General features: G+C 38.9%; 1 protein-coding gene across 2 annotated transcripts in view; it reads left to right on the forward strand.

The window, feature by feature from the left end:
* LRP12 (LDL receptor related protein 12) overlaps positions 1-14,073 on the forward strand; it is a 50,651-nt gene extending 36,578 nt beyond the window's left edge. For both annotated transcript variants that reach the window (XM_042833507.1, XM_042833513.1), the window contains exons 4-7: positions 1,239-1,441; positions 7,925-9,026; positions 9,638-9,770; positions 10,856-14,073. In XM_042833507.1, coding sequence (XP_042689441.1) covers positions 1,239-1,441; positions 7,925-9,026; positions 9,638-9,770; positions 10,856-11,719 — 2,302 coding nt within the window. In that variant the 3' untranslated portion in view covers positions 11,720-14,073. The remainder of the gene's footprint in view (positions 1-1,238; positions 1,442-7,924; positions 9,027-9,637; positions 9,771-10,855) is intronic.
* The last annotated feature ends 4,866 nt before the right edge of the window (positions 14,074-18,939 follow it).

Here is an 18,939-nt window from a genome sequence, read left to right on the forward strand (position 1 = left end):
TTTTTAATTTCTCTGAAATATGAGAGTCTTGCATTCAAAAAGTATATGGGAAATTCTGTAATGCTTCATTACTGTGAAGTCTGATGCTGTGCCTAAAAGTGGCAGGGAATAAATAGTAAAGCAATGGAGGTAGTTGCAGTTTTTTGGAAATGCTGACTTCCCTCATAGTTTTAGGTACATTGTAACGTTTGGAAAGAAGAAAAAAGTTGTTCATTCCCATTACTGCCATGAGGGAAATGGGAGCTTCTTTTGTCAATAAGATACAAACCAGTACTGCTTCATAGGCAATCCATACTCCCAATTATGAAACTGCATTAACTGCAGACTTACTTCAGCTTCTAGTACAGACCAGCTGACCTAGGAAACAGCTCTTCATTATGAAGTATCTACTTTAACATCAGTTATTCCTTCAGTTACTCCTTTTATAGTACCTCTTTTTAATTCAGAGCCTTTCTACTAAAAACTAAACTCGTATAAACACAATGCAAAGTACATAGAACTGTTCATTTATTAGGATGCTTTCTAAAATTTTTCATATCATTTATTTTTAATAAAACTTTTTTCTCCCACACTGTTTTCTTCCGCTCATCTTCCTAGCATACATTTCACATTACATTTGTGGCTTACTGCTCTGTTGTCTGTGCTGACCTGCTTTGCCTGGACTATCTGCCCTTCGCACTTCATTACCATGGCAGCATGTCTTTATATAGCAGTAGTCAAAGCTCGGGTAATATCTTCCATGACATACCCACTGGGTAACTAAGTAGTGCGACTAAGGGCAGCTCTTATCTTAAAGTACCTTTGAACAATTTAGCTGGACTTGCAGTGTCAAGTCATGTCATTGGAAAAGTGTAGCACTAGCTAAAGTTCTGCTGAAATTGGGTTTATATAAAATCATTTAGTAATACATGAATGTCATCGAATGAGACTCAAAAATACGATTTCAGGAAGATAATTATTTAAAATTTTGTGTTAAAATGAAAGATTTATTTATTCATTATGTTAGCGAAACAGCTTTATCAATAGCGGATGGAATGCAGTAATTGACAGAATGGATTCTTGCAGTCCTCCATAGCCTTCAAGGTTGAATTGTATTCTTAGCGGAGTCAAAAGCCATTCTTTTTACTTCAGATCAGAAAAGTGCTTTCATCTTATTTCCATTTTTATATCTAGTAATTCATTATTTTGGTTGTGTAATATCCAGTTCAGAAATGATTTTGACCTCTCTTTTCCTTCAGCTTTCAAGATTTTGATGTTCAGGGATCGCGCCGATGCAGCTCAGATTGGTTAACAATTGGAAGCTACAAGAATATTGAAGGCTATAGAGCATGTGGCTCCTCCATTCCTTCACCATACATCTCTTCACAGGATCATGTTTGGATCAGATTTCATTCAGATGACAGCATCTCCAGAAAAGGCTTCAGATTAGCCTATTTTGCTGGTATGTTTCAAATGATACCTTATAGAATTTCACAGTTTAATTTTTTCTTTTCTGGTTTAAGGACTGTTTCCTTATAGTAGGAAATAGTATATGCATTTTGTATAGTGAGTTCAGAGCTTATTGAAATAATGAATATTGAATATTCAAAGCAAGAATTACAACATTCACAATAGTAAGCAGAATGAATCATTTTGGAGAAATAAATCAATTAATACTAGACAACTGGAAGAGGTCTTGGTTGTTGTTTTTAACATAGCTTACACTTTTTTTCATTAGAATAAAAGTAGTTTGTTAAATCTTTGACTAGAATACTAAGTAGCATGTCAAGAGAGAGAAGAAATTTTGTTGTTATTTGGGTTTTTTTAGAATAATTTCTGGTGGAAGTATATCATATTTTCCCCATCTTTTGAAAGTATACTCTCGTTAGAAAATAATAAAATCCTATTCAAATGATAATTACTTTAACCAAGTACAGCTGTGGTTTTGCATGCATGATTTTTTCTTAGATAATTCAAGCTCAGATGGTCTACTTACCCATGGAAGTAGTTTGAGAGTGTTCTGAGAGGGATTTTTGCTGTGATAACTGTTGCCCATAGAGAGAGTGAGAAGCCATTGGTTAAGACTAGTTCAAACCTTTCTTGTGGCCCTAGGTGGAAGTAGGATTTCACTTAATAGCATGATCATGGTGTTCCATGTCCTCCTGATCAAAGAAATTGGATTAGATTCATCTTTGTTTTTTTAATGTTTTTATGTTCTCTTGCTCATGCATGTTTATACTCCATTTTCTGACCTGCTTCAAATCTCTGCATATCTACATTCAATTCCTCTCCTACACAGAACAATTCATACTCTTATATCTATCCATTGCTGTTCAAGTTCAAGAGTATTCCACCAAGCTTCAACAAAGGCGCTCGTGTCTTAGCGTAACCCAGGTTTGTTCCAGTTTTGTATTCTGCAGCCTTTCTAATGGCTTTCTTTGCCCTGTCAGAGCTCCTTCACAAATTTTTAAGTTTCCAGGAAGCCCTATCCTTCTCTGTCACCCAGAACCTGTGATAAAGTATCCTCTATGCTTCAGGTTTTTGTAGTTTTGGGAGTAGTGCAGGCATGTCTTTGCTGACTTGGCTCTCAGAGCAACGTTCCATCTGAGTTTTGCTTACAGTCTGACAAAAAGACATGACGGAAAAAATTACTGCCTAATGAGTAATCCTTCAGTAACTGCTCACTGCCCACAGGCATGCTGTGATTCCATGGGAGACATTGGCTTCTGCTTGGCTTATGTGCAGTACTCATTGGCTCAGAGAAAAGGCAATATGCCTGCCATGGAGGGGCTTTGAAAAGAGGAATATTTTGGATATGGGTGGGGATTGGGTGGGGAGGGAGGCCACAAGCTTAATAAGAGTATTTGAAAATCCTTTCTTATCTTTTTCTACACTACACTTTTTCTTTCATTAGGTTACTTGATTTTTTTTCTTGTTAGCATCATTCAGTATTACTCAACACCTCAGTAGAGATGTTTAATCTGCAATGTTTCTGAAGGTCTTTTTGAAAGTGTGTGTGTTTTTAAAAATGATCCATATGAAACTGTAGTTTGATCTTGGTCTATATGGTTGATAAGATACTTGAGAAATCCTTCATATTTGAGGTGGTAGTATTATGTTTCACAGATGAATAATCTTCTGATTGTTTCCCATTTCCAGTGTGAAGACTCTGGCAGTGCTAACCAAGGTTTTGCTCTGCACTTAGGTTTTTTGATTTTTCCTCACTAGTGTTCATGCAGTGAATAGCATTTCATGAGGGCATCCACTGCTCTCTGGGCAGTGTGTTCCAGTGCTTTGCTATCCTTATCATAGGAAACTTTTTTCTTATAACCAATCTGAATCTCCCCTCCTTTAGTTTTAAACCACTTCCCTTGTTCTGTCATGAGACACTGCTAAAGATTCCGTCTCCTTCCTTCTTATAATCTCTCTTTAGATACTGAAAGGCTGCTATCAGATCTCCTCTGAGCTTTCCGTTCCCCAGGCTGAACTGCCCCAGCTCTCTCAATGTGTCTTCATAGGGGAGGCATTCCATATTCTGTGTCATTTTTGTGGCCCTCCTCTGGACAAGCTCCAGTGGGTCCATATCTTTCCTGTACGGAGGACACCACATCTGGACACAGTACTCCAGGTGACATCTCACCTGTGCAGAGTAAAGGGGCAGGATCACCTTCCTCACACTGCTAGCTGCACTTCTTTTGATGCAGCCCAGGATACAGTTGATTTTCTAGGCTGCAAGGGTACTTTGCTGGCTCATGTCCAGCCTGCCATCCACCAGTACCCTCAGATCCTTTTCAGGAGGACTGCGCTCAATCCTTTCATCCCCGTTTGAATTTGTTGTGGGATTGCCATGACCCAGGTGCAAGACCTTGCATTTGGATTTGTTTAACCTCATGAGATTCACCTGGGCCCACTGCTCATGCCTGTCTAGGTCTTTCTGCACAGCATATCCCTCAGATGTGTCGACTGCACCCCACAATTTGGTGTTGTCAGCACACTTGATGAGGATGCACTTGACTCCATGTCTGTGTCACTGATAAAGCTATTAAAGAGTATTGGTCCCAGCAGTGACCCCTGGAGGACACCCCTTGTCACTGATATCCATTCAGAATCAAGTCATCGACTAGCATTCTCTGGACTTGATCCTGCATCCAGTTCTTCATCTATTAAACAGTCACCCATCAAATCATACCTTTCCATTTTGGAGAGAATGATGTTGTGGAGTACTATATCAAAAGCCTTTCTGAAGTCCAGTTAGATGACATCAGGGCTCTTTCTTTGTCCGTTAATCCTCCTGGATTGCCTACAGCTCACCATGCTACTTCTCCAGTAGATATCTGGGTGGTTGAAGTCCCCCAGCAGGACAAGCGATTCTGATGGTGATACCTCCTGTAGCTGCAGGTAGAAGGCCTCATAGACAGGCTTTGACTGATCTGGTGATGTGTTGTAGACACTGATCACAAGGCTCCATTTGCTGCCTCAGACTCTATCTGTCCACCAATAGACTTTCAACTTGCTCATAACAATTTTGTAAGGCCCACTATTTATGTTCTATTCCCTTCCTGAGGTAGATAGCAACACCTCCACCCTTCCTTTGTCACTTATCCTTTCTGAACTGCTTGTAGCCATCGATAACCACACTCTGGTCATAGGAATCATCTCACAAGGTTTTAGATATGGCAACTGTATCATGTTTTCTAGTAGCACAGTAGCTTCCAACTCCTGTTTTGCTTCCCAGGCTGTTTGCGTTTGTGTAGAGGCATTTCAGCTGGGCAGCTGGTCTTGTCACTTCCTTGAAAGATATAATTCCTTAATTCCTTTTAAGCATTTCTGTTGATTTTCCCCATTGCCTTCTCCTGTTGCCCCAGCAATTACTGCTTCATCATCACAGGATTTTGTATACGCTGCAATGTTGGTAGCACCTCTCAAGGCAGTGGGTCCTTCCAGGCCCCTTCTAGTACCCTGTCCCTCTAATATAGCTATGTCATCCCACACTCACCATGGGAAGGCTTGCTGTCTCCCTTGCCCCCTTCAGACCTAGTTTTAAGCCCTTCTAGCTTTTCCCCAAGGACCCTTCTCCCCTTTGAGAAAGGCAAGCCCCATCCCATGCCCACAAACTCGGTGCCTTGTAGCTCATTTGGTTGTAAAAAAACCATCAAAGTTCTGGCAACAGCACCAGCCATGAAACAAGATATTTAAAGATAAGATTCTTTGATTTGTTCCTGTATCCTTACCCAATACACGAGGCAGAGAAGAAAAGATGGTCTGTGCGTTCAATTCATTCAGCTGTTGTCCCGAGTCCTTCTTGATTGCCCTTGATCCACGTGTGAAGCTGCTTCATCTCTCCCTGTTATGGAAAAGCACTAAGGGGCTATGGTCTGTCAGCCATACCAGGCTACATAATTTCCTGGTGAGATCCCTCACCTGAGCCCCAGAAAGACAGCAACCTTCTCTTAAGAGGGTCTGCTCGACATGTTGGACTTTCAGTTCCCTGTAAGGAGGAATCACCTACAACTAATACCCATTTCTTCTTCAACAATGTAGTCTTGATGTTGGGGGAATGCTTTTCCTGGTTTGGTTTTGTCAATTTATGTTGTGTGTGTGGGCTGTTATCACCCACAGATGAGCCTTCCACCTCTAAGGCCTTCTTGTTGTAGAGAGGCACCTGGGGGCAGTGGAGCAGGCAAAGAGGATTTTCCTTTGCAGTTTTGACCACAGATTTGCCTCCATCCACTCTTTTCCTTTGCATTCTTGCTTCTAGCCTTGCAATTTTGTTCCTTAACCTGATGGGATACAGACTGCCTTGGGTTTTGTATGAAGTATTAATACTATTTTTGTATTAATACTTGGTATTTAATTCATATGAATGCTTTTCTGATGGAATGACTTTAGGATCATTGATTAAAAATGCTAAATCAGAGTCAAGTAGGCAGTTCTTTTCTGGGCAGTTCGAAAGCCTATAAAAAGAAGAGCTTTGGTTGAATTTGTCTCCTGTTTCATTACTACAGTATTCCCATGAATATTTACATTTCCATATTTTATCTTTCTACTCAATGTTTTTCCACGTTCTTCAAGACAGAAGCAGTGAGTTAGTGCTGATCGGTGCTAAGTTCACCAGTTCTTAAGCATATGATACTGTATCTCCCTCCACCCATGCCCCATGGTCACAGGACTGTCAGGATGAATCTAGGAATTCACATGTGCAAGTTTCAAATTCACAACCCAAGTTCATCCTAAGTATTTCTCATGTTAATACTGTGTATGTTGTGTGTGCTTGAGTCAGGGCAAGATGGTCATATCACAGAATTGCAGGGGTTGGAAAAAACCTCAAGAGATCACAATGAGTCCAACTCCTCATCATTTATGGTAGATCTGTTATTGTGTTTTAATGAGTTAAGCATTTTAAAAAACTTCATCACTGGCAGCGCATACTTTTGTTTTTTGCTCTTCTCTCATATTATCAGTGAATTTGTTCACTTGAACATTACTGAGTAGTGGTCATGACACTTGTCATCTTATTGATTCCATTTTTCCCCATGTTCTTTATTTAAAAAACCCTTAGCACTTGTGAGATCTTTTGGATGCTGATGTTTCATGTTGGTTTTTTTTTTAATTGACTATTTCAGGGTAGCAGATTTGTTTTTGATGTTTTCCAAGATACTGAAATAGAGAACAGAGATGTGACATGACTTCAGTTATCAGAGCATATTAGTTGCAGCAAGGAAAATCAGAACTAGATATATGAGGATTCTTATCATTTTGTATGGTTCAGCATTAAAACTTTGAAAATACTTGATTGCACCCTGAGTCACCCAATCGAACTTCAGTGAACCTTGTTACAGACAGGTGATATCCAGAAATCCCTTCCAATATGAACCGTTTGGTGGTAAAGCAATGTGGAACCTGCTTCTCCTGGGGAAGTCTGCTTTCCATTAAGTTTGTAATGCTCCCTTTCCTGATTCTTTGTTAAAAAACCCGAAGTATACTGTTGTTTAGATTTAGAATGTATTTGTCCGAATCACTTCTAGACTTACTGCTTTGTAGAGCCATCTGCATGGCAGATGTTTTTGTGGTAGATTGACAATGGCAGTTTGTGTTACAGCCAGTTTTACAGACTGTACAGTAAGTTTTAGAAACTGAAGTGATTTTAAGTGATTTAGGGATATTTCACTCAGGTAAGTTGCTACAAAGCTAAAATAAATTGAGGCATGCTTCAGTTCAAATATGGATGGAGCCTTCATAAATGAATCCCGAAGAAAAAAAAATCTTGTTTCTAAGTCTGGTAGTAGCCAGTATACCATATTTTTATAAATCAAGGTGTCTCTTAACTTTTTTTCTTTTGAATTTTTCTTTTTGAAGCATGTTTGTTGTACCATTACTTGCATCCTTAACTTCTAAAGCATAGTTTTGTGCTTAGGCTCATTGCTGGAGGAGAGGCAAGGAAGGGAAGAGAGTAATAGGAGAGATAGGGTGGTGATAATAGGTGATCCTTCAACTGTTACGATCTATGGCACGAGATGTTTTTGTGCAAGGTACAAAGTAGGAGCCTATGAAAACAGGAGAGAGGACTATCTGCTTTTACAGGGAAGGTTACAAGAAGGTAATTGATACTGCAGGACAAAATGTTTGTGTATTCGGAGTGAAGGAGGAGAGAAACAATCTTTTAACTTTTTTTTTTCTCCTGTTGTAGAAGCCAAGTTTCTCAGTCGGTATAAAAGAGCATTGTTTTCCTGTACAGGTTAAAGCTATTTGACTGTGAAAGTAGCTAAGAATGAGGCTCATGCTGACTCAGACTTAAAAGATGTTTTATCCTAAAGCATACTGAAAGTTGTAATGATTTACAGAGATTTAAAGCAGTTGTTTTGCTATTCCAAAATACCTGATGTAACCATAGAGTAATAGGAAGTACTAGAGAGAACTTTTATAACTTATTCTTTCTTTGCCCCAGGAAAATCTGATGAACCAAATTGTGATTGTGACCAGTTTCATTGCGCTAACGGGAAGTGTATTCCAGAATCTTGGAAGTGTAATAATATGGATGAATGCGGAGACAACTCTGATGAAGAAATCTGTGCCAAAACTAATCCTCCAACAGTTTCTTCCTTTCAACCGTGTGCTAGCAATCATTTCCAGTGTCTTTCTCGCTTCACCAAGCTTTACACTTGCCTTCCAGAATCTTTAAAATGTGATGGTAACATCGATTGTCTTGACCTTGGAGATGAAATAGACTGTGAAGTGCCAACGTGTGGGCAGTGGTTGAAATATTTTTATGGTACTTTCAGTTCTCCCAATTATCCTGACTTCTATCCACCTGGAAGCAACTGCACCTGGCTGATAGACACTGGTGATCATCGCAAAGTAATTTTGCGATTCACTGATTTCAAACTCGACGGTACGGGTTTTGGAGACTATGTCAAAATATATGATGGGTTAGAGGAGAATCCACGGAGGCTGTTGCGTGTGCTAACAGCATTTGACTCTCATGCTCCCCTCACCGTTGTTTCATCTTCAGGACAAATAAGAGTGCATTTTTGTGCTGACAAAGTGAATGCTGCAAGAGGTTTCAATGCCACCTATCAAGTAGATGGCTTTTGTTTGCCCTGGGAAATTCCTTGTGGTGGAAATTGGGGTTGCTACACAGAGCAACAACGCTGCGATGGCTACTGGCACTGTCCAAATGGAAGGGATGAAACCAACTGCACCATGTGCCAAAGAGACGAGTTCCCATGTTCTCGAAATGGTGTTTGCTACCCTCGTTCAGATCGCTGCAACTACCAGAATCATTGCCCTAACGGTTCAGATGAAAAAAATTGTTTTTTCTGTCAGCCAGGAAATTTTCATTGTAAAAATAATCGCTGTGTTTTTGAGAGCTGGGTTTGTGATTCTCAAGACGACTGTGGTGATGGCAGTGATGAAGAAAATTGCCCAGTCATTGTGCCTACTAGAGTAATAACTGCAGCTGTAATCGGGAGCCTTATTTGCGGACTGCTGCTTGTCATTGCACTGGGGTGTACCTGTAAATTGTATTCACTCAGGATGTTTGAGAGAAGGTGAGTAGAATAGCTGGACTCAAGCACTTAGATTTTTAAATTATTTTCCATCTTTTTATTGTTATGCTTGAAATATTTTATTTTTAATATTTTATTTTTTGAAAGAAGACAGAAATATTCTTATGGTTACTTAACTATTTGGAGTTAAGCTTTCAGGTGATACCCAAAAGGAAGTATGGAGAAGCTGCATTTCTGGAATCAAATTAATGTTTCAGTTCGTGTTTAAGAGCATGTTTCTTCTTTTGTAGATTCTGTCATGCCAGAATTATGCACTCCTCATTTTTTTTTTTTTTTTTTTGTAAAGCAATGTAAGCATCTCTAATGATGCCTTTTATATTTAACCAAAGCTTTTGAGGAATTTATTGTTGCAGGGTTTTTTTTTGTTGTTCTTCTATGAGCTGGACAGACCTATAGGAATGACTGCAAGAAATTGCTGTATTTTGAACAAATTAAATAGACATTTTGTCAATTAAGGCTCAATTAAACTAATAAAAAAATAAAATTTAATCTGCTGAAGGTTATTATTTTGGATTATAACAGGCAGATGTAGTTTTACTATTAAATATTCATCATAATCTTATGTATTAAGAAATTTCTTTTCTCTTTGAAAGATCGTTTGAAACTCATTTGTCAAGGGTTGAAGCTGAACTGTTAAGAAGAGAAGCTCCTCCATCTTATGGACAATTAATTGCCCAGGGTTTAATTCCACCAGTTGAAGACTTTCCAGTCTGTTCACCAAACCAGGTAAGATTTCAAAAAACAGGCAAACTCGTTAAAATTTAACAACACAAAAATCATGCTATTTTAGCTTCCCTGTGCTTTGTATTGTTTCATATTTCCTTTTTTTCCTTTCACACTGATATGTTCTATTAAAGATTAGCTATTGGACAAAATCATAATATGGCAGCACCACACGGTTTACTTTGCAGGCATTTCTAAATTTCTGTTGAAACAGCTCCTTTAATATATATATTTTTAAAAACTGGCTTTTGGTTAAAATAGAGTGTTGTAAATACTCTTATAATGCTCTACTTGAGTTGGTTTTGTGTTATGTGTTGCATTTAATACAGTAAAGTTTACTGCTGGCTCATGTTGGTGAGCATGTAAGAATCATTACTACATCATAAGTGGAGGATTTTTTTCTATTTCGAATGGAACTGATTTCATTACATTTTGCCATAGATGTCAAGGATCTCTGTTGGAGGTGAGATTTAACAATCTCTATGTTAAGCAGTCCTGTGTTAGACAGTAACAAATAGTCACCTCTGTTAAATCCTAGGGAGTTTTTGGGAAATTTCTTCTTTAAATCCCAAACTTTTTGAGGCACGCTACAATGAACTCTGGTCTGAAAGCTACAGTGGTTACCTTACCTTCTTGTGAGATTGTGTGTAACAGATATAAATTCTGCACTGAATCTGAGGTTCTACTTTTCTGTAATCAGCATTCCATATGAAAGTTACAGTGTATCTTCTTTCACTTCTCTTTTAATCTAGAGGTCCTTGATTCGGGCAAAAATGAATCTTATCTACTTCATTGCTTTTTTTATTCCCTTTTTTCTTCTGAACGTGTATCTCCTTTTCATTTCCCTGGTCCTACTGTTTTTTCCTAAAGAGAGTCCAGGCATCTTTCAAACCTGCTTTGTTTCAAATAGCCTTTTGCTACACACACCAGATCTTTAATAGTAAAGACTCAACAATTTCTAGTACTGAAGACTTTACCTTTAACCTTGCTGATAGTATGTAGCTTGGCACAATAGCTGTCTTCATTCTTTTGTTAGATCAGTGCCAGAATACTGCCAACACTTCATTGTTGTTTGTCTTTTCATTTAGGCTTCAGTTCTGGAAAACCTGAGACTGGCAGTGCGATCTCAACTTGGATTTACTTCCATCAGACTTCCTATTGCTGGCAGATCAAGTAACATTTGGAATCGAATTTTTAATTTTGCAAGGTCACGGCATTCAGGATCACTGGCATTGGTCTCAGCAGATGGAGATGATGTTGCCAGCCAAAGTACTAGTAGAGAAGCTGAAAGGAGTAATGCTCACAGAAGCCTATTTTCAGTTGAATCTGATGATACAGATACAGAAAATGAGAGAAGAGACACAGCAGGAGCAGTTGGCGGCATTGCTGCTACCTTGCCTCAGAAAGTCCCACCTGCAACAGCAATAGAAGCCACAGTGGGAGCGTGTGGGAGTTCCTCTGCTCAGAGCGGCAGTGGTGGCGGCACAGAGAGCGGGAGAGAGGTGACGAGCGTGGAGCCCCCAGGCACGAGTCCTGCACGCCACCAGCTCACGAGCGCGCTAAGTCGTATGACTCAAGGCTTACGCTGGGTACGCTTTACGTTAGGGAGATCGAGCTCAGTGAATCAGAACCAAAGTCCTTTGAGACAGCTTGATAATGGGGTAAGTGGAAGAGAAGAGGATGATGATGTTGAAATGTTAATTCCAGTCTCTGATGTAGCATCAGACTTTGACGTGAATGACTGTTCAAGACCTCTGCTTGATCTCAGCTCAGATCAAGAACCAGGGCTTAGACAGCCTTACAGTGCAACACATCATGGTGTAAGGTCGTGCAGTCGAGATGGCCCCTGTGAGAGCTGTGGCATCGTACACACTGCCCAGATACCTGACACTTGCTTAGAAGCAACAGTGAAAAATGAAACTAGTGACGATGAGGCATTATTACTCTGCTAGGTACGGGTTGTTTAGGAAAGATTGTGTACAAGTTGGAGCAATATCTGTCATTGTTTTGTACTTCACAGTTAAAACTAGTCTTTAGTTTTAAAAAGTCCAGGACAACATTATGTTAAAACTATTTTAGACTGTGTGGTTGATTAAACATTTCTTATACTGGATGACTTTATGGAACTATTAGAGAGAACGTTGTAATGGCTCTGAATACACAATGTGTGTATCCAGTATAACCTGAGATTACTCTTTAAACTGAAGTTATCCCGGTTAGTTTCAAATTTAGTCTATTCCTGGTAGTTCAGAACAGAAACATGGCTGCTCAAGACTTATTTGGCTGCCTGTTTAACCCCATATTAACAGGTGAATTTGTACAGAATTGTTTTCCTTTAGGAATTGACTTTGTTATATTATTGCCAACATACTTGTAACTTAATATACTAAATGCTGGTAAGGATTGTTAATGCAAAATATGTACTTTGAGTTTATACAACATTTTGTCTAAATATTCTTGGATTTCATTTTAATGTGAACTTATTTAAAGGGAGGAGAAGATTTCTCCGGGAGCATTCTTTTTATTTCAGAAGAACAAAATGCGGTGATTCATGAATTTTAGGTAGATACAATAGATAAACTAGCAAAAGCTTTCATAGCACTGACTTTCCCAAGTGGCAATCTAATATGATACAGCCAAATAGTGCGTGAAGCCCCCAGTCATTAGTCTTTCCAATTTGAAGTGAAAAAGGGCCGAAGATATTACTATGTGTTAGTTTTTTAAAATATCCAATATGTACAAATACACTACAGAGTAAGTTCCAACTGGTAGTAGATCTTTCCCTAATACAAGGGTATAAAGCTTGTTTGGACTCAAGGGATTTGCACTAAAATCATATTAAGGTCTCTAAATGAGCTTAGTGCACAGGCACTATCACTTTAAGTACTATTATTGTCTAATATTGCAATGGCTATATATTTCCATGGCTCTTTTCTTGGGGTGTTGCATTTTTATTGCAATTGAATTTGCTTTACTAATTCCCTATTTATTCATTGTATTTAAAAACTGGTTTACTTGGTTGCAGACTGGTTGTTTAAAAAACAAAAAAACAAAAAAAATCCCTTTCTGTGTATTTTTTTAAATGATACTTCATGTTGGAGCAAAACAGATCAGTGGAAAAAAGCTCACAACTTCCGATTTTGTGATAAGCAGGTTGATATGTGGTTACTGGCTCGACAACAAGAATCTACACCTTTTAAAAACAAAAATGTCAACTACTGTTCTATTTATTCTTTGCCAGTCTGTTTTTAGTAGGCTTAAAGATCCAGTATGAAATGTATTTGTGTGTGATTGTATGCTATTTATTAAATTTTAAATACTTTGTTGAATGTCATTTTAAAGCATGTTTAAAGTCTTGTGCATTTCTGTCGTGTTATGCTGTCGGGCAGAACTGACTAAAATGTTTTAATATGTATCAAAATTAAATTGAATTTTTGTTATGTTTTTGAGGTACTTTTAAAGATAAATCCATGTCTGGCTTTTTGTTTTACTTTCTGAAAGTCTCATCTCTGAAGTACAAATCACATGCAGAAAAAAAAAGCCAACTGAACGGATTCAAAATGTATATTTCTGTCGTCTCCCTCTTCTCTTCATTTACAGATACAGGGATGAGAAAAATAAACAGTTTTACCATCTGGTGGATTTAATTCACAAGAGTAGTAGTAAATTCTGAGTTCAGGACACGGTTATGTAGATTTGTGCTTTTGAGGAACTTATGTGCAATACAGTTGTAAAAGATTTTATTATAAGAACCCACGCGGTTTCAAGTTTCAGAACAGATCACATCACACTGGTACCAGTTCAGGTACAGATTGGCCCATAGTTACACATACCTGAGTACAAGTCATCGATGGCCATTTTTATTCACATTGAATAATATCTAAATCTGTGGGTAATCTTTAGTATGATTTCAGTGGCGTTGCTTATAGAGCAGGCAATTTTGCATATGAATGCGATAACACACTCCGAAATATATGTGAACAGTGTGTCCTGGTATAAAATACTGGGTTTTTAAAGCTTCCTAATTATCATTAGAAAGTGGTTATGGAAATGTTTGTCACTGAGGCAGATACATTTTGAAGAAAAAGTCTTCATAGAATACCTTAGTTATGTACACACACAAAGTGATCTAAAGTGGTTCCATGAAATGCCCCAACTAGCATGTACCTATGGTTTCCATAATGCAGATGTAAAGTAGAATACAATGTTTAATTTGTTTTAAAGAATAAATGCTACACATTAAACTGAAAAGTTGGATTTGATTGAGAATTTGGAAATTTGTAAATAAAAATAATATTTGTATGAGGCTCATTTGTTGCAGTGATTTTTTTTCTTAGTGATTTTAAAGGGAGTGATAATTCTGATTGGGTTTACTTTTTAACTGAGAATTTTTGAAGTCGTGTTAATTTTATTTAGGAGCTGCTTTGAATTATCATTTTGTTCAAGTTATTTCTGATTTAGATCTGCTGCAATGCTAGGACGTTGAAGAAAATTCAGCATGATTAACTGCGAAGTTATTTTCTGTCATAAATCACTTTTAGCTGAAAGCTTTGAAAAATGTAAATTACTGTGATTTTTCTCCTCATGTGAAGCCTTCTAGGTGAGGAAGGAGTCTGTCATTGTTTCTTTTCACATATCGCAATTTTTTTTAGTGATGTGATTTGCACTAAAATATTAAGAGGACTGACTGAGCCTCCAGTGTTACCAAAGCCAAATCCATTTTCAGTACGGTGCAACAAGTATTGCTGATAGATCTTCTTTCAAAATAATTTCCAGGAGAAAATACGGGGATGAGTTGTTATGCTATGTTCTATCACCCATCCAAAAGCCAAAGCAGGAACTTGTGTTCAGTCTAGGTGAATCACAGTTCAGATTTGGAGCACGTACTTTTCAATGAGCCTTTATGTTACATGCTGCAGATGAAAGTTAATACCAAGTTTTCCTGTTAAGATCAGTTTTTGCTTCATTTGCAAAATGTGGATGTTTTCTGGCCTTAAATTCCACTGGTGCTGTGAAACTGCTGCAGTCATCTTCTGGAAGTGCTGTACATTTTCCATAAACGTGTTTCAAGTCAACAGCATTAATCTCATGTAGCTGTGGTGAGTGAGGTTTGGAAACTGTTTGACCTGGCTGTCTCTTTTTTTTTCTTCCTCTCCTGTGAGTTTCTGAAACTAAGTAGTTGGTAACTGAGGACTTCCAGGGTGTCAGTTTAATTGCTGAAAGTGGGGGTGTGTTCTGAACGAAAGGGGGAGAAATCTTGTCACTTTGCCAAGTCACTGGAAGTTGGAATACGTAAGCAGACTGATACTTAAAACTCTTCTCCTTTTTTTTTTCTTTTCTTGTTTAGTGATTGGCTAACTGCTGTTGATAACTTTTCTATATGCAAGTAAATTGAGCTCTAACTCATTTTCTCCCTTCGTAAGTTTATAGCACAACATTCCTTTCTTGTTGGTACATTTGCCCAGTTGAGGCTTTCCATTGCTCCCAGTCACACAGTGGTGGGGGAAGAGAATGTATTCATTAAGATAAAATAGTATCTAACAAGTTAGGTATGCACAAAACATCGTCCACAACTGATGGGGGTTAACAAAAGAAGAAGCTCTATGAGCAATTTAGTGATTGCTGTTCACACTTTGAGAAAGGGCATTTATGGATAGACAAACAAAACATAGCCGAACTTTGTAAAAACCTTGGCACAGATCATTGTTTTTAATGTTTTCCACCATGAAATCTAGCAGAAGAACTTAGCTCTCAGCATCAGTTCCTCCCTGTGACCAAGATGCATCGCACTGTCAAAGTCAACAGAAAAGGTACAGTCTGAAAGAATGTTGCTTGCAATGTTTGAATTCTACGCTACAATTATGTGCACTGCTGATGGACAGGAAGGGGTAGAAGGGGAGGCAAGAAGATATTAAGAGAAGGTAAGTCAGTGTATTTTGATTTTGAATGACTGGAGGATCTAAAGGAATAATGCAAAGTATCTGTATTTGGAGATTAGCAATGGTAGGTGACAATACTAGCCCAAAACACATCTAAATAAATGTTCTTAGCAAGTGATGTTATACAAAATGCAAAGGACAAGTTAATAAGCTTGTTTTAAAAAGTGAGGAAAAGATCCATAAAATAGGGGTATGTTGTAGATGTTGCCTAGCAAGGTTGGGTATCTCAGTTCGAAGCAGAATTCTCAGACTTTTTCACAGCTGTCACAGCAAGTCACAGTTGAAGTGTCACCGAGTGGTACAATTCCATTTGTACCTTTGTAACCAATTATCTTTGTTTCTTAAAATATGTCAAATAGAGAAATAATCTTTTGGTGTTTCTCAAGGTATAGAAAATTCATTGAGTAAAATTCACTGAAAATCAGTGGTATCCTTTTAGTTAATTTTCTTGCATTGAAAACCTGGTTCATGATCCAGCCTTCCTTCAATGGAGGAAAGCTATTAAAAATGGAAAATACAGTTAATCAGTTAATAATACATGAGCTGTACTTCCTCTCCACTGCTCAATGTCAGTCTCTAGTTTCCTTCTCAAAGCACAAAATCACAGAATGGCCAGGGTTGGAAGGGACCTCAAGGATCATGATGCTCCAACCCCCCTGCCACATGCAGGGCCACCAACCTCCCTATTTCATGACCAGGCTGCTCAGGGTCCCATCCAGTCTGGCCTTGAACACCTCCAGGATGGATGGGGCATCCACAGCCTCTCTGGGCAGCCTGTTCCAGTACCTCACCACTCTTCCTGTAAAGAATTTCCCCCTGACATCCAACCTAAATCTTCCCTCCCTTAACTTAAAACCATTTCCCCTTGTCCTGCTGTTATTTACCCTTTCGAAGAGTTGACTCCCCTCCCGTTTGTAGGCTCCCATTAGATACTGAAAGGCTGCAACGAGGTCACCCCGCAGCCTTCTCTTCTCCAGGCTGAACAAGCCCAGCCTGTCTTTGTAGGGGAGGTGCTGCAGTCCCCTGATCATCCTTGTGGCTCTCCTCTAGACAGCTCTCCTCTCCAACAGCTCCCTGTCTTTCTTGTGCTGAGAGCTCCACACCTGGACACAGTACTCCAGCTGGGGCCTCACAAGAGCCGAGTAGAGGACTCCTCCCTGTCCCTGCTGGCCACCCTTCTGATGGAGCTCAGGATACCATTTGCTTTCTGAGCTGCAAGAGCACACTGCTGGCTCATGTTAAGCTTTTCATCCATTAGGACTCCCAGGTCCTTCTCTGCAGGGCTGCTCTCGAGGACCGCTCCTTCCAGTTTGCATAGATGCCTGGGACTCTATCTGCTGCATTTTGACATACATCTTTCCATCACCATCTTTTTTTTTCTTTTCTTTCCTTTTTTTTTTAAAGCTCAATGCCAGCAAGAATCTTCTGGTTAGGAAAGTGCTGAAGAGTGTGTATGTCTCAGAAGACTTTGAATTCATTATGTCATCATAATGACTTGTAGAAGATGTCTTCAAGGTCTTCTGAAAGTTCCAAACCTCAATTATCTGTTTCTTGCAAACCTATTCCTTAATTTGCTGAATTATTTTCTTTCGGTAGGTAATAGACATGGACTGGATTTTCTTCAGAGTTCTTTATCTTAAAGCACATTAATTCCTAAGTTACTTAGAAGGCTCTTTGATAGAACTTCTACGGTAGTCACCTGAAATGAGACATTTCCATGTATATACATTTCCAGGATTATTTACTTTGCTCCAGATCACAAAAGCATAAGCATATGATGCAAGTTCAAGGTTGCAATTAATGGCTTTCTGCAATGTCTCTTATATGAGAAACCTACCATGTAGTATTTCAGGGTGAGTAAACATTACTTAACAGAAAATCTCTCTGTGTAGTGCAGAGACATCCACTGATTACAGAATAAATATTTGTTTTAAACTATGCAAAGAGAAGGGCAGAAAGAGTAACATGTTCTGTGGGTCAGTGAAGGTTACAGTGTCAATCAGGACCTCCTCCTTGCAGCATCAAGTTCTCAGCAGTAACTAAGAATATGGGGCCAGTTGTCTTCCTGCAGTATTATAGGAATTATTTCTATCTCACAAGTGATATTTGAGACCATTCTGCCCAGGGACAGATGAGCTCTCAAATATTAAATATTTACCAAATTTCCATAAATGCCGTTGATGTGAGATTATCTTGTTTGTCCAAATGGACTAAATAAAAGAACTGCTTAGACAGAATGTCATTATCTATTTAATGTGCTTAAAATGACCTGTGGGATAGATCCAGTTTTCTTATGCACAGCAGCATTAAGGCCTTCACTCTCAATTACCTTGCCAGTTTGTGGGATGATCTGCAGCTCTGAGCTGGGCTCGAAGTTACAGATTTAGATACTGAAGAGCGTGATCCACAAAGCCTAAACAAGCCAGGAAGAAATCTCAGGAGGGGAAGTGGAGCTCAAAACCGATGCCTTTCAGAAAAAGGGAAAAGTAGGCTTTGGATCCATGCTACTCTGTGCCTTTAGGTGTCTTAACTTATGTCAGCTAATTCCTGCACGAGGCACACAAAAAAAGGAAACAGAATGTCCTGAAGCTTACCATAGAGTGATGTGATGTGGTGGGCCTGACTTCAAATCTCCCTTGGCTCCATTTGGAATAAGGATTTGAGCAAAGCAGAGATAGCACCACTATCACTAGCCCCAGAGCAATGAAGATGATTATCCAGGTCTGCCATGCGGAAACTCATTTTCTAGAAATCACTAAATATTCATTGGCAAAGGAGAAATAGAAAGTGACTATTTTCAGTTGGTGATTTGGGCACTGAGTTGGGACACTCAGGATGAAGTTATGCCAATAAATACTTAACTTGTTGACATAGTCATTCAATATTCATTGGGGCGTACCTGGCAGTTTGACTGCTGCAACCTACTAGCATGCAAGCAATGAACCTTTGCAGCCCTCTCTCCTTGCATGACAAACATCACTTTGTTTACACAACGCAAGACTTTTGTAACTGAGAGGCATCCACCTCAGGCCCCTTGCAGTCACTATTTAGTTGCCCATCTGTGCGTAGGAAAAATGGGTTTGCTGTTTCAGCAGCAGCAGAGATCCAAAGTGCATCCCTGCTATCCCATTCCAGTGCCTGTCTGGGCCTTTTTTCTACTGTCATTCTAATATTAACAGCTCCTGCCTTGAAGTACCACAATTCAACCTCCTCCAGGGTCTGTCTTCCCCCTT

Source organism: Centrocercus urophasianus, unplaced genomic scaffold (assembly GCF_019232065.1).
Source record: "Centrocercus urophasianus isolate 14NV4802_14NV808 unplaced genomic scaffold, USGS_Curo_1.0 seq_11, whole genome shotgun sequence".
Lineage (NCBI taxonomy): Eukaryota > Metazoa > Chordata > Aves > Galliformes > Phasianidae > Centrocercus > Centrocercus urophasianus.